At 48.3% G+C, this 12,546-nt stretch overlaps 2 protein-coding genes across 2 annotated transcripts in view; one reads left to right on the top strand and one right to left on the bottom strand.

The window, feature by feature from the left end:
• The first annotated feature begins 118 nt into the window (after positions 1 to 118).
• Positions 119 to 7,890, top strand: AHSA1 (activator of HSP90 ATPase activity 1). The gene is made up of 9 exons (XM_077750680.1): positions 119 to 357; positions 1,682 to 1,872; positions 3,602 to 3,684; positions 4,086 to 4,203; positions 5,268 to 5,356; positions 6,158 to 6,286; positions 6,757 to 6,858; positions 7,334 to 7,385; positions 7,502 to 7,890. The coding sequence occupies exons 1-9, from the start codon at positions 278 to 280 to the stop codon at positions 7,672 to 7,674; spliced, it is 1,017 nt and encodes a 338-aa protein (XP_077606806.1). The 5' UTR covers positions 119 to 277; the 3' UTR covers positions 7,675 to 7,890.
• A 3,692-nt stretch (positions 7,891 to 11,582) lies between these two features.
• The window catches only part of ISM2 (isthmin 2), a 16,862-nt gene continuing 15,898 nt past the window's right edge, over positions 11,583 to 12,546 (bottom strand). Inside the window, exon 8 of the mRNA XM_077750643.1 lies at positions 11,583 to 12,044. The gene's annotated coding sequence lies outside the window, so the exon portion shown is untranslated. The remainder of the gene's footprint in view (positions 12,045 to 12,546) is intronic.

Below are 12,546 nucleotides of genomic sequence, written 5' to 3'. Positions count from 1 at the left end.
CGGCCCCTTTAGGGCTAGCCCGAGGGAGCTTGAAGGAACTCTACATAGAACAGGAATAAGCTAAAGTCCGAGGAGGTGGAACGGAAGTACCCTGTGGGAGTGAGGAGGAGCCGGAAGTTAAGGCGGGGAGGGTCGGGGGGGGGAGGGAAAAGCAAGCCAGGAGGTTCTGCGGCCGCTTCTAGTAGTTTCCAGGCGCTGCCAGGCGGCTGGGACCAGGCAGTACTGAGGCTGTGGCTGTGGCTGCTCGGGAGCTGGTGGCGGCGCGACAGGAAAGCTGATGGCCAAGTGGGGTGAGGGCGACCCACGCTGGATCGTGGAGGAGCGGGCGGATGCCACCAACGTCAACAACTGGCACTGGTGAGGGCCAGCGGGCCAGGCCGCGGGAACGCTACGGCCCGGCCAGGGTCGCGGGTCCCTGAAACCTCGGGCGGAACAAAGCTAGGGTCGGGGCAACCCTGCCCGGAGATGGGGGTGGGTTCTTCCTGTGGCAGGGGTCCGTAGTCCCAGGTCCCTCCACGCACTACCACCTGCCTCTGTTTCAGTGTTTAGAGGGCAAGGGGGCGACGCGGAGGGCTGCGCCCAGGGGAGGGGTTTCAGAGATACGAGAACGTAACCCCTCTAGCCGATGCATCCAGCCCGAGTAGGGACATGCTTCCCACACGTGGCCGGAGGAGTCCGTGAGACCCAAACCGCCGTGGATTGTGTCGGGAGATTGCTGTGGTAGGCTCGGGGCTAGTGGCTGGAATTCCCATTTTGCGGCTTTCAGAGTCAGTCATAGAGGACCACTGCCTCGTCCAGAGGACAAAGGTTTGGAACGTGTTCGGCAGGTGCTAGGAGCTCAGTGATGCTGAAGATGCCCCGGCCTCTCACCCGGAACTATTCATTGGGCTGTGCTGTAACTCCCAAGACTGCCCCTGGTTGCCGGGCAATCGCGGTTTTATAACTTAACCACTTTTAAAAGCCTACTCTTATTTATGAAATCTTCTAAAAGTACTATTTCTTTAACTTTTAACTCCACTGAACTTTGTTCGCGTTGGTTTCATTTTTACTTTGTTGCAGCCCTTTTTGCTGCTGGTTTCTCTGTAGATAGGCAGACTGATTTTTTTTACTCTCTGTATTTCAGCCTGCCCCCTGTTAACATGCAGAATGCTTGATCTAATTTTTGTCTGAAGCCCTGGACTTAACATTGTTTTCCTAGCCGTTTAGAGGACACAGAATGTGTAGGGAATTTATAGCACAGCCTGAATTTGACAGGTTAGAACACTACACTAATGAGGTCAAGAGTATTGGATTCTTACCTACTGGACTTGTTAGCTAAATACTGCATTTTAGAGCCCACTCTTAGGCTCCTGACCTCAGCAAGATGGTCTCAGTTTTCCTTTTGCTCAAACGGGGGCGCCATTTTCAAGTGTCAAATACTGACTTTAGCATCATCATGCTGAGAAAGGGAAGCATAATTTTTCATTTGATTTGTAACCATTCCATACAAGAGTTATCTTTATTGACAGCATGGGACTCCTTATCTTCCGAAAAGAAGATAACATGTTTGTGGATGTACTGGAGTGGGAATGATCTTTTTAAACTGTTTGTCAGGTCTCTTTTAGCCTGGATTCTTGTGCACAGAGCAAGCAGTGTGTCTTCCATTTGGCTGCTAGTCCAATGCTTTACTTCTATTTTGCAGGACAGAGAGGGATGCTTCAAACTGGTCCACAGATAAGCTGAAAACGCTGTTCCTGGCAGTGCGGGTGCAAAATGAGGAAGGCAGGTGTGAGGTGACAGAAGTGAATAAGCTTGATGGAGAGGCATCCATTAACAATCGCAAAGGCAAACTTATATTCTTTTATGAGTGGAGCATCAAACTAAACTGGACGGGTAAGTCTGTGCTGGGCCGTTAGAACGAAAGCCAACTGCATTCTGGTTGACCTGTTAGGGAGCTGGGGAGAACAGTTTGGGGGAGGTTAGGAACTCTTCAAGGGACAGTGCCGTGTGTTTCATAAAAATTAGTATTGGGTGCCAAAATTTCTCTGCCACTGTGGGACACTGAATGCATTTCCTCTCTGGGGGCCTCGCAAGCCCCCACCAGTGAGCAGCTGAACCACTGAACCTTTGGGCCACATAATATGTCAGGACATTTTCTGTGAGGTAGCGTTTCCCCAGACCAGCTAACTTGTCTCTTGGGTGACTGACTTAACAGTGGGAAAGGGAGGGGTGTTTTGGTCTTGATCTGGTCTTGATCTGTTTTAACTTCCTCCAGTGTGAATCTGTCTAGCAGTTGAGACTACTGTGCTAATGAAGTTTGAATGTGACTATAATTTGGGGCGGTTTTGTCCTCCAGCTTAATGTCCCTTCTGTGGTGGTATTGGCAAAGAATCGGAGCCCTGTATGTGTCCCACCTGGAGGGTCCTGACAGTTTTAAAAGGCACTAAAGCTAAAGAAAAACATGTATGGGGCAAAGCATACAATTGATTTGTGCCTCGGTGAGCGTTTCTCAAGTAAATGGTAATAGGGAGGGGAAGAGTAGATCTATCTGTTACGTGACTTCAAAAAACAAAAACAACTACTATAGTAATCTGAAAGGAACCCTGGGTATCATCTTGCCCAATCCTCTTTTTATAGATTGAGAAACTGAGGTCCAGAGAAGTGAAGATAAATAAACGTCCTGTTGGTTCATTTTGTAATACAGTCAGTTCTGCTGTAACGTCACCCTAAAAATCACCATAGTGCGCAAAATTACTCAACCAAAACCACAGGGCTTCTAGGGAAGAGAGGGTTTGGGGACAGGACACGACACCCAAAACCTTCACTGGTGACACGTTTTTAAAATTTAGGAACGTAAAAATTGATAGCACAGTCTACACATATTATATGGGAAGAAGTACATAAATAACACAGTAAACATGGTGCTTTGCCTTGAAAAAGACCTGATGTTCACTCGTGATAGTGGGCACCAGAAGGGTTGCAGCGTGTGGGTTGTTGTCAATTGGTGGAAGGAGGGTCAGCCGAAACCAGAAGGAACGTTGTAACACCAGTGTGGGTGGCTGGCTCGTAACACATGGGGAACTGAGGCTGCTGGCTGAGAAATGTTTGAAATGTGTGTGTTTTGTGTATTCCTGTGCAGCTCATTTCAGCTGGGTGTGGCTTTGGGGGCCAGGCGGTGGCGGGGAGTGGGGAGGGGTCACCTGGTGTTTCTTATGGAAGAAATCCCGTATTAGCAAATGTGAAATTCATGCTGTGATCAGACTGTCCCCTAATATGTGAGTCGCACTGGAACAAGTTTGTATTTTCAAAACAACAGTTCTAGCAGAACTGACCGCATCGATTGTTGACCTGAGTTCTCCCTGGCAGAATTTCTGCCAGGGTCACATCCACATAGCTCTTAGTCCCATACAGTCATAATGCAGTTGACCTCAACAAATCTAATGAGGAAAGACACTTCTTCCGGGGGAAAAGCGGGGAGGGTTGGTTGCGTCTGGCGTTATCTCAGAATAAAGAGGGTCAGTTCAGTAGTTGAAATGAAGTGGGGGCAGAGGAGTAGCGAGGATTCCCGAGCAACCTGTTCCTGCAGAGGGGGACACTAATGATGTGGCATTGCTTTTGACAGGTACCTCTAAGTCTGGAGTACAGTACAAGGGACATGTGGAGATCCCCAATTTATCTGATGAAAACAGTGTGGATGAAGTAGAGGTTTGTGCTTCCTAATTCCTTAGCTGAGGTTTCCACATTCTCTATTCTCAGATGAGAGAAATGACTTAACCATTCAAGACTAAAGCCCAGGCTTGGCCCAAGCATTCAGAACTTCAGTCTGCAGAGGATTTCCTAGGTCTGGGGTGCCATTGAGAGCTTCCAGCACAGCTTGTGCTTGTTTAATTGCTTTACTTTAGCTAGTAACTTGGGTTCTAATGTTAGCCACCTTGGCTTTGGCAAAGAGAACTCGAGAAGGAACACTCATGGGGATTGGAAGAATACCCCAACCCTCACACATTTCCTTTGGAAATGTCAGCAGCTCTCTGATTGCTCAGCACCCACATTCCACGTCGTGGGTGCCCCTCAAGTTATTTACCACCTACTTCTGATCTTTCACTCAGATTAGTGTGAGCCTTGCCAAAGATGAGCCTGACACAAATCTCGTGGCCTTAATGAAGGAAGAAGGGGTGAAACTCCTAAGAGAAGCAATGGGAATTTACATCAGCACTCTCAAAACAGGTATCCCTTGAGTAGTTAATGTGTACCTTAAGGAGGTAGTTCCTCCCACCCCCAACCATCAGACTCTGCTTAAGGGTCCTAACAGCGCTTTCTTTGCAAAATGGGTAAAGATTTGGGGGGAGGGGGCTTATTTCATCTCATCTGTAAACTCTGAATGAGGGAAAGATCTAGATGGGTTGTCTGGTATATTGACTGTTGAGCACCTAAAATGTGGATAGTCTCAATTGAGCTGTGCCATGAGTAGAAAATACAGTGGGTTTTGAAAACTTGGTACCAAAAAAAGGATGTGAATGTGAAATTAGCAATAGCTTTTTATATTGATATGGTAGTTTGGAAGTATTGGGTTAAACACGTTACTAAAATTGATTTCATCTGTCTGTTTTAACACTTTAATGTGGCTACGAGAAAACTTAGATTATATTGAGGCTGACGTATTTCTGTCGGATAGTCAGACTTGGCATCCCCAGACGGCTTGAGCATAGTCTTGGACTATCTTTGATACACATTCTCCAGGGACAGTTAGGGGTTTATTAGGGTAGCAGTCAGCTCAGCTTTCCCCTAGAATTCCATTTCTGCCAGTTGTGTTCTGATCTTGGTGTGGGGAGTACATAAAATGACCGTCAAAGGGAACTAGCATCAGGGTGATACCTCTTCAGGTGAGAACGAGTGCTCTGGTGCCGTAACTAGTTGTGGCTGTTTTACTGAGGTAAGTCAGAGCGGAGAAGGGGGACTAAATAGGCATCTGTGGGTATCTTGCCGTATTCTTGAAGTCCTTAGAGGTGCCACTACCTTCAGTGGCTACATTCATAGGAGACCTCATGTATAGTTAACAAGTTGTACTGCTTCTAATGGAGCGAGGTTTAGACCTCGTTAACATTCTGTGTTTTGTAGCATACACTCAGATACCTGTCTGGCATAGTCCAAAGTAAAGACCTAAAGTAGGTGGACTCTTTCTGTCTTTGTCATTACCTTATTTGGGAGATGGACATGTTTGTCAGACTAAAGAAGCCCCAATCTCAGCTCCGAAGAAGGAACTTCCAAGAGTGGGGATTTTATTTTTTCAGAGTTCACGCAGGGCATGATCTTGCCTACAATGAACGGAGAGTCAGTGGACCCAGCCGGGCAGCCAGCACTGAAAACTGAGGAGCGCAAGGTAAGTAAGTGGTATTTGCATGCACCCTTTCTCTCTGACCCTAACTTCCAAGCCAGGGCAGCCTGTGATCTCCCTATGGTGCTTTTTACAGAGTCCACAATATATAGTTGTTTGTGTTTAACAGGGTTTGTATTCGTTTATAACAGACCCCTAGAGCAAATGGAAGCCAGCAGGGGCTTCGGAGTTTGACTCTTGCTGGCATTTAACACCAGTCAGGAGGTTGTTAACACAGGACGGTCTGCATGTATCTATGTCTTCAGTATTCTAACTGGGGTGTTGATGTTTCATACTTTGAAACTAGAGGGGTCAATGAAGGTACTGGCATTAGAGCACGACATTCACCTGTCAGGAGATCGATTGATTTCACCACATTTGCAGAATGAGCAGATAGTTTTGTGGAGATGAAACTTGTACGATTCAGGCTTAGTGTGCAGCCCGCTGCCCTCTGTTAGCACAGTGAGGGGATCCGGAGGGGAGGTGGCTGCTTCCAGCTGTTCGAGCACAGGATTTTTCCTCGAGAATTACACTGAGTGCTTCAGAAATACCCAGTGGTTTGCCAGGTCCTTTGGTCAGTAGGGTTTCCAGTGGGTATCTGTCCTCCATTGGGAGTGTTGTTTTCTTTGGGAACTGAGAACATTCTGGGAAGGTTCCCCTAACGACTGAATCGTCCATCCAGCCCTGTGGAACAGTTAGCACTAGAGGTGAAGAAGTTTGTGTGAATGAGTGACCAGCCTGTCCTGGAAGCCACTTTAATGGAGTCTTCCCCATTCCTCTAAACCTTTCTCACTGCCGCCTCCACAGGCTAAGTCTGCTCCTTCAAAAACCCAGGCCAGACCTGTTGGTGTCAAAATCCCCACTTGTAAGATCACCCTTAGAGAAACCTTCTTGACATCGCCAGAGGAGCTGTATAGAGTCTTTACTACCCAAGAGGTACGTAGAATCTTGTCCTTCAGGCCTCAGGGCATCTGCTGTTCAGGTGACGTGGGTTGGGGCACATCCCCTCTGCGTGCAGAGCAGGTACTAAAAAGTGGAGCCGTGAGGATTTCCTCATACAAGTAGAGGCAAAGGAAAAACCCTTCTGTGTTCACTCAGTTCCTCAAAGCTACCGTGCCCTCTCTCCTCCCGTGCAGTGGTTCGGGGTGGTGGAAGTTGGCACCACTGCACACATTCTCGCTGGAAAAGTAAATAGATCTGAAGTAACAGTATCATGGTTGCTCAGAGAGCTACTCCAGTCAAAGCCCTGATCAGTGGCTGTTCCTTTGTACTGGAACATAACAGAAGCCAGTCATTGGACAAAACGGTGCCTTTGGGAATGAGAGCAGAGGCATGCAAGCATCACCTGTCATTTGTCCCTAGGTCCCACTGAGAGGGGCATCTTCCTACCTCCTTTTTTTCCACAGCTCGTTCAGGCCTTTACTCATGCTCCTGCAATGTTAGAAGCGGACAAAGGTGGGAAGTTTCACCTGGTAGATGGCAACGTCTCCGGGGAATTCACTGATCTGGTGAGTGCCTGCTAGCCCCAGACCCAGGATGTAGTCTCTGGTCAGAAGGAAAACATTCCTTCTTTTTTCAGCTGTGTAGGTAAAATTTAATTTGGTTAGTTAAACCTCATTTTTGATTTTCAAAAGAAGGTTGCAGGTGAAATTTCTTGCTTTCATAGAATTTTTTCCCTTAGTGGAGTAAAATTAGTTCTTGAAGGAATCAAACATGGAAGAGAGGTCATATATATTGGCGGCTGGTGGCTTTTCCATTTATAGCGCTGAAATGTCACCCGGGCACAGCTGACTGAGCTGGACTTGGGAGTGAGAGAAGCTGCAGCCAGTGTTGGTGCAGATGCTACGAACCCGTGGTCCACTTTGTGCCCCGAGATGTAGAACTGCACAGACTAGACACTGAACGGAAGGCATATGGCTGTTTCCAGTCAGGATCGGGTACATGGTGGTCTGTGGTACACACTGATCTCTCTGGTTATTTTAGGTCCCTGAGAAACTTATTGTGATGAAGTGGAGGTTTAAATCTTGGCCGGAAGGTAAGTATGCATATTTGCTTAGTCCCAACCCCCAGAACTCTTTCCTCTCCCCTTTAGTCTCCAACCCTGATGGAAACCCGGCATCTTAAACCTCCCTCCCCTCCCCCTCTCCCCAGGGCATTTTGCCACCATCACCTTGACCTTCATAGACAAGAATGGAGAGACTGAGCTGTGCATGGAAGGCAGAGGCATCCCTGCCCCCGAGGAAGAGAGGACGCGGCAGGGTTGGCAGCGGTACTACTTTGAGGGCATCAAACAGACCTTTGGCTACGGCGCACGCTTATTTTAGGGCTGGTGGCAAGGGGCTGCCCAGTACTTCGGTCCAGCCCTCTCCTGACTGGGGCTTGGGACTCACAGGATTGCACCATCCCAACCACTAACTTGGGGCTGGGGCCCCTTCCCTCCACGTATACCTTGGGTTTGTGCATGTTTTCTGCTGGGTGGGATCAGAGGGCGATTTCTCTTTTATGTGTACATACGCTAAATAAACGTAATTTAAAAAACATGCAGATCTGGAAACCTGTGTTGGTTGGGTGGCTGGTATTGAGTTCCCTTGGAGATACTGAATTAAAGGGAAAAACATTCCGGGTAAGTGCAGGTAATTAGGAGGCAGGAAGGAAACCTCCCCGCATTCCTGAGCTAGTGTCCTTTCTGCAGGTTGGCACAAAGCTGCTCTCAGGGCGGGGTTCTTGGGGGTAAACAGTGCCAAGAAACCACCCCCTAGGCTTGCCTCCTTGTGTGGCCTCTTCTGTGCAAGAAGAGATGAGCATCAGGTGCTGGTTTGATATATGGAAAGATGCCCACCCTGTGGCAGGGGGTACTGGGAGCCTCAGGCTCACAGCTTCTGCTTACTGAGCAGTTCCTAGGTCCTGGAAACTGAGTAGCCCCCTTGGTATTAGCTCGTTTAACCCCCATAATAGCCTTAGAGAAAGCTACTACCAGCATTTCTGTTTTAGAAGAATCTGAGTCTTGCTTCTCATCAGTAACCTCCCAGGCCCGGCAACTGATAACTTCACAGGAGCTGAGAAGGACTGGAACTTGGAGAGCCAGTGCTCGAGTCTAAACCACGATGTCTAGTGTCCTGTCGCTGGGTTCATCTCAAAGAGGCTGCTGTATTTCTAGTGTGTTAGGCATCCCCACCGGGGGTAAAAAATTCCAGGCCTCTTAGTATTCCCAAAAAGAGGAGGATAGGAATATTGTAGAGTATTTTTTAAATACCCGGTTCCATGAAACAAGTTTACTGAGCACTGACCACATGGTGGGGGTATATGTTCAAATGGAGTCCAGGCTGCCACGTGGCAGAAGTTCACTACCTGAACAGGAGGGCCGCCTTCCCTCAGGGCCTGCCCTGGCGCCCTGTGTCCCAGCGTGAGTCAGGGCCTTCTAATCCAGACACGCTGCCTCCTGCAGGCACAGCTATTTCCTTCATCTATTTTTGCTTGTTTAATTAGGTGGCAGGGAGGCCTGCAGGCTAATCCTACCAACGTGACTTGGCCAAAACATTGTAGTTAAAGCAAAAGACCGGTACTGATGATCTGGATAATTTAGACCCCCAAAAGTCACTTTTAGCTTGGATTACTCAAAGGAATGGTGGACTGAACTAATTAGCATCTAATTTGGCATTAGATCTGCCTTGATAAAGAACCTGGACTGGAGCTTGAATCCGATCTCCGGGCCCCTCCTAAAAGACTCCTCTTCCTCCTCACAGAGAGAGAGACCAATGACAAAATAGGAGCCCTTTCCTGCCTGGCTGGAGAGTTAATTCTAGAGTTCTTTACCAAAAAAATCTGAAGTAGAGATTATAAACACCTTTAAAAAAGCAAAGCACCAGGCAAATTAACTTCCTGTGACCTGCTCAGTAACAGTTGACATCCCCAACATTGATGGTGGCTGTTCCGATTTTTACCACTGCCGTTTTACTGCTAGTAGTTTTTTAAGTAGGCTTCATGCCCAGCATGGTGCCCAATACGGGGCTTGAACTCAAGACCTGGAGATCAAGAGCTGAGCTGAGATCGAGTCAGATGCTTAACCGACTGAGCTACCCAGGTGCTCCTTACTGTTAGCATTTTTTAGTCTAAAACGCAGAACGATTGAGCTAAAAGTAAAACCGTGGACTTAGTTGGACTTGGGTTGAATCATACCACTTCCTAAAAAAATGGGGCAAATTTTCCCACCTGTATAATGGGTATAAAAGGTACCTTATGAGAGCATTAGAGATGATTAGATATAGCATAGGTACCATTTGCTAAATGGTACCTACTGACTTCCAGACTCAAGGGCCCAAGTGTTTTCCCTTGAGCAAGAATATTTTGAAAAGCTAGTTAATTGGCTACATTGCAAATCATAGGCCAAGGATTCACATCACTAAGAATCACCTGGGGGCCCCTGTTAAATTCAGAAAACGCTGTGGACTCCACCCCTAAAAGATTCTTACTCGGTGTGGGGTGTGGCCCGTGAACTTATACTTTAACAAATACCCCTGGTGATACTGATGTCAGGACACATTTTGAGAAGCACCTCCACCTGTTAAAATCCAATTGTAATGGAGGAGTCAAAGAAGCTCATTTGGGACCTTTTCATGAACAATAGGACAAAAGCTCTGAAACATTTTGTCTTCTAACAGACAAAGGAAGCCAGCAGGATCTGGAAGGGTTTGTACTAGGTTGTTTTAAATCCTAGTAAGAATTTGATCTGACCAGTCTTGCCTAGCCTAGGACCTTCTATGAGGTACTCCAGATGGAGAAAAATTGGGCAAAACCATCCTGATTGGGGCAGCTAAACCAGAAACAGTGGCGGTGTTTGTGCTGGATGTGCAGCCACGAGGGCTTCTGGTGTTTGGAAAAGGAAGAACAGCTAGTCAAGACAGTGACCTCACCAACACTGGACCTGAACGGGGGGAGGGGCCCCTCCAGGTTCTAGTACTGGCCGCTCCTAAAACCCTCCCTTTAACAGGCTCAGTGGACCCCCCATCACTGTTTCTCCTCACACACACCTGTCCCCTGAGCCCGAAGCCACCTGCACCGTGCCTCTCTCCTTTGTAGAGTTTGAATAAACACCATTTCATAGCTGACCTGCTCCCCAGCCTCTTCAAGACTCTGCCAAACTCCCTTTATCTTCTGTCATCTGTGGTCTGAGATGGTAGCAATTTCCCATGTCACTTACAGATCAAAAATGTGGCTGGCTAAACTCAGTTTTTGAGTAATAGACAACCACCAGGTATAGATTAAATTTAGACAGTGTTCAAGTGTCAAGGTGAGTTCTATTTGAAAGTAGGGGAGTTAGCAGATTCCTGTGAAAAAGGACTCTGGGATATCTTTATCTTCTTATAAAAAAAAGTTTCTGTTAACAAATAATTAAATTATGCCGGTACTAATCATGAGCTGAAATCATGAGTCAGATGCTTAACTGACTGAGCCACCCAGGTGCCCCAGCAGAAACTTTTTTTTATAAGAAGATAAAGATATCCCAGAGTCCTTTTTCACAGGAATCTGCTAACTCCCTTCCTTTAAGCTTAATCATGTTGATTTTCGAGATCCAAGTAAGGGAACTTGGATCCCATCTGGTGACTTGAGATCCCGCCCTCTCTGACCCTGTAATATTTTATTTGCACCAGAGTATTATTTTTAGCCTGTGGTCCAGGACCAGACTAATAAACTTACCTCTAGGTGTGATGGTTATGGAAACATCTGGTTCTCTGTTTCCAGGTGGTGGCTCTGGACACACCTTGCCTCATCCTACTTCCTGATGTGTCTCTGTCCTTCCCCAAATGCCAGGAGTGACAGCGCAGTGTCTGTTAAGGGTAGCAACCAAGGCAGGGTACAGGTATACTTCTGTCACCTTACAGGGGTAGTCCTTTGGGGAACTCTGCCTCAGACCCCCTTGCAGCAAGGTACTTGGGGAAATACGGCCACTTTCTCTGGAGTGCGTGCAATTTACCTCTGTCTTAGAAGTCTTCCTGTCACCCAAGAACTAGTAAATGTGACTCTGAGGTCTGGCCATGTCCTCCCTGTCTTCTAGGCAACCCTGTACAAGTGTGAAGAGGGAGAACTCACATCTACATCTAACCTCTGCACCCCAGGAGCTCTGCCTGCCCGGCTAGGTTAAGGGGTCACAAACACGACCATGGGGGCTCGGCTTGGGCTGCACACAGGACCCCCTATACCTCTGCTGAGGCTCCAAATTCTTCATCAGACAGAATTTGAAAATAAAGTGCTTTATTGCTGAGGATCACAAAGAGCTTCAGGACAGCTGAAGTTCTTCTCGGGGCTGAAGTTCCCACCTTTAGAAGCTTTTGTGAACAGGACAGTGGGGACTTCAGCCCTTCAACCCAATACAAGGCGAGGAAGTATGGTTTTGAGGGTGAGAAGGGCAGAGAAGAAGTACCAGATGTGCTAGGAGAGCTGATTACGCACATCTCTTCCCAGCTCTGAGCTCAGTGCGTTCAATGATGTCACCTCGGGAGTGTGGGCCATGGTGGGAGTCTTCATAAACACCATAGAAACTGCCCAAATCTGGGCCTCCTGCCGCCAAGCCCAAGCAGAGAACTGGTTTACAAGTTCACCGTGGTGCACATCTTCCTGAGCTGCTCTGAGCCCACCCCAGGCCCGGCTGCTGGGTCCATTCAGGGCAGTGCCATCCAGTCCTGCACATCCCTACAACCTGGACAGAGCAGAGATGCCAGACAAAGAAAGGAACCTGAATAGGTTGACCCATTCCCAGCCGGAAGCCAGCCCTGTCTCGGCCGCCTCAGCCTGGCTGTCCACATTTGGCCCCATGGGTTGACTTCAGTCCTACACCAAAGTAGTGCCTACTGAAAAGCAGCTCAGAACCGAGGAGAACCTCTGTTAGGGTCCCAGTTCAGGTCTGTGGCGGCTCCCAGCAGAGGTGGGGCAAGAAGCCTCCCGCAACCACCCAGAGATAAAGAGGAGCTGCCCGCTAGGCTGGCCGCCAGCCTGGCAAAACGCAGCTGCGGCACCTCAGGACCTGGGCCTCCCACCACAGGCCCTGGGAATCACCACTCCTGCCCAGAGTCAGGATGGAAGAGCCCAGCTCAGAGGGACAGGGAGGAAAACGAGTGGCCAGGCTGGGACTGCACCTCCCGGTGGGCAGGAGAGGGCAGCCCCCACAGAGACACCTTCCCCCCCCCCCCCCCCACCCCAAG

This window comes from Crocuta crocuta, unplaced genomic scaffold, assembly GCF_008692635.1.
Source record: "Crocuta crocuta isolate KB4526 unplaced genomic scaffold, BGI_CrCroc_1.0 scaffold186, whole genome shotgun sequence".
Taxonomy (NCBI): Eukaryota; Metazoa; Chordata; class Mammalia; order Carnivora; family Hyaenidae; genus Crocuta; species Crocuta crocuta.
This window is presented reverse-complemented; position numbering and strand designations above follow the sequence as displayed.

What these genes read in the sequence shown, in the direction of transcription:
- AHSA1 (XM_077750680.1), top strand. Translation starts at nt 278, where the DNA reads ATGGCCAAGTGGGGTGAGGGCGACCCACGCTGGATCGTGGAGGAGCGG. An exon ending in CATCAAACTAAACTGGACGG is followed by an intron (nt 1,873 to 3,601) that starts GTAAGTCTGTGC and finishes TGCTTTTGACAG; the next exon opens with GTACCTCTAAGTCTGGAGTA. An exon ending in CCGGGGAATTCACTGATCTG is followed by an intron (nt 6,859 to 7,333) that starts GTGAGTGCCTGC and finishes TGGTTATTTTAG; the next exon opens with GTCCCTGAGAAACTTATTGT.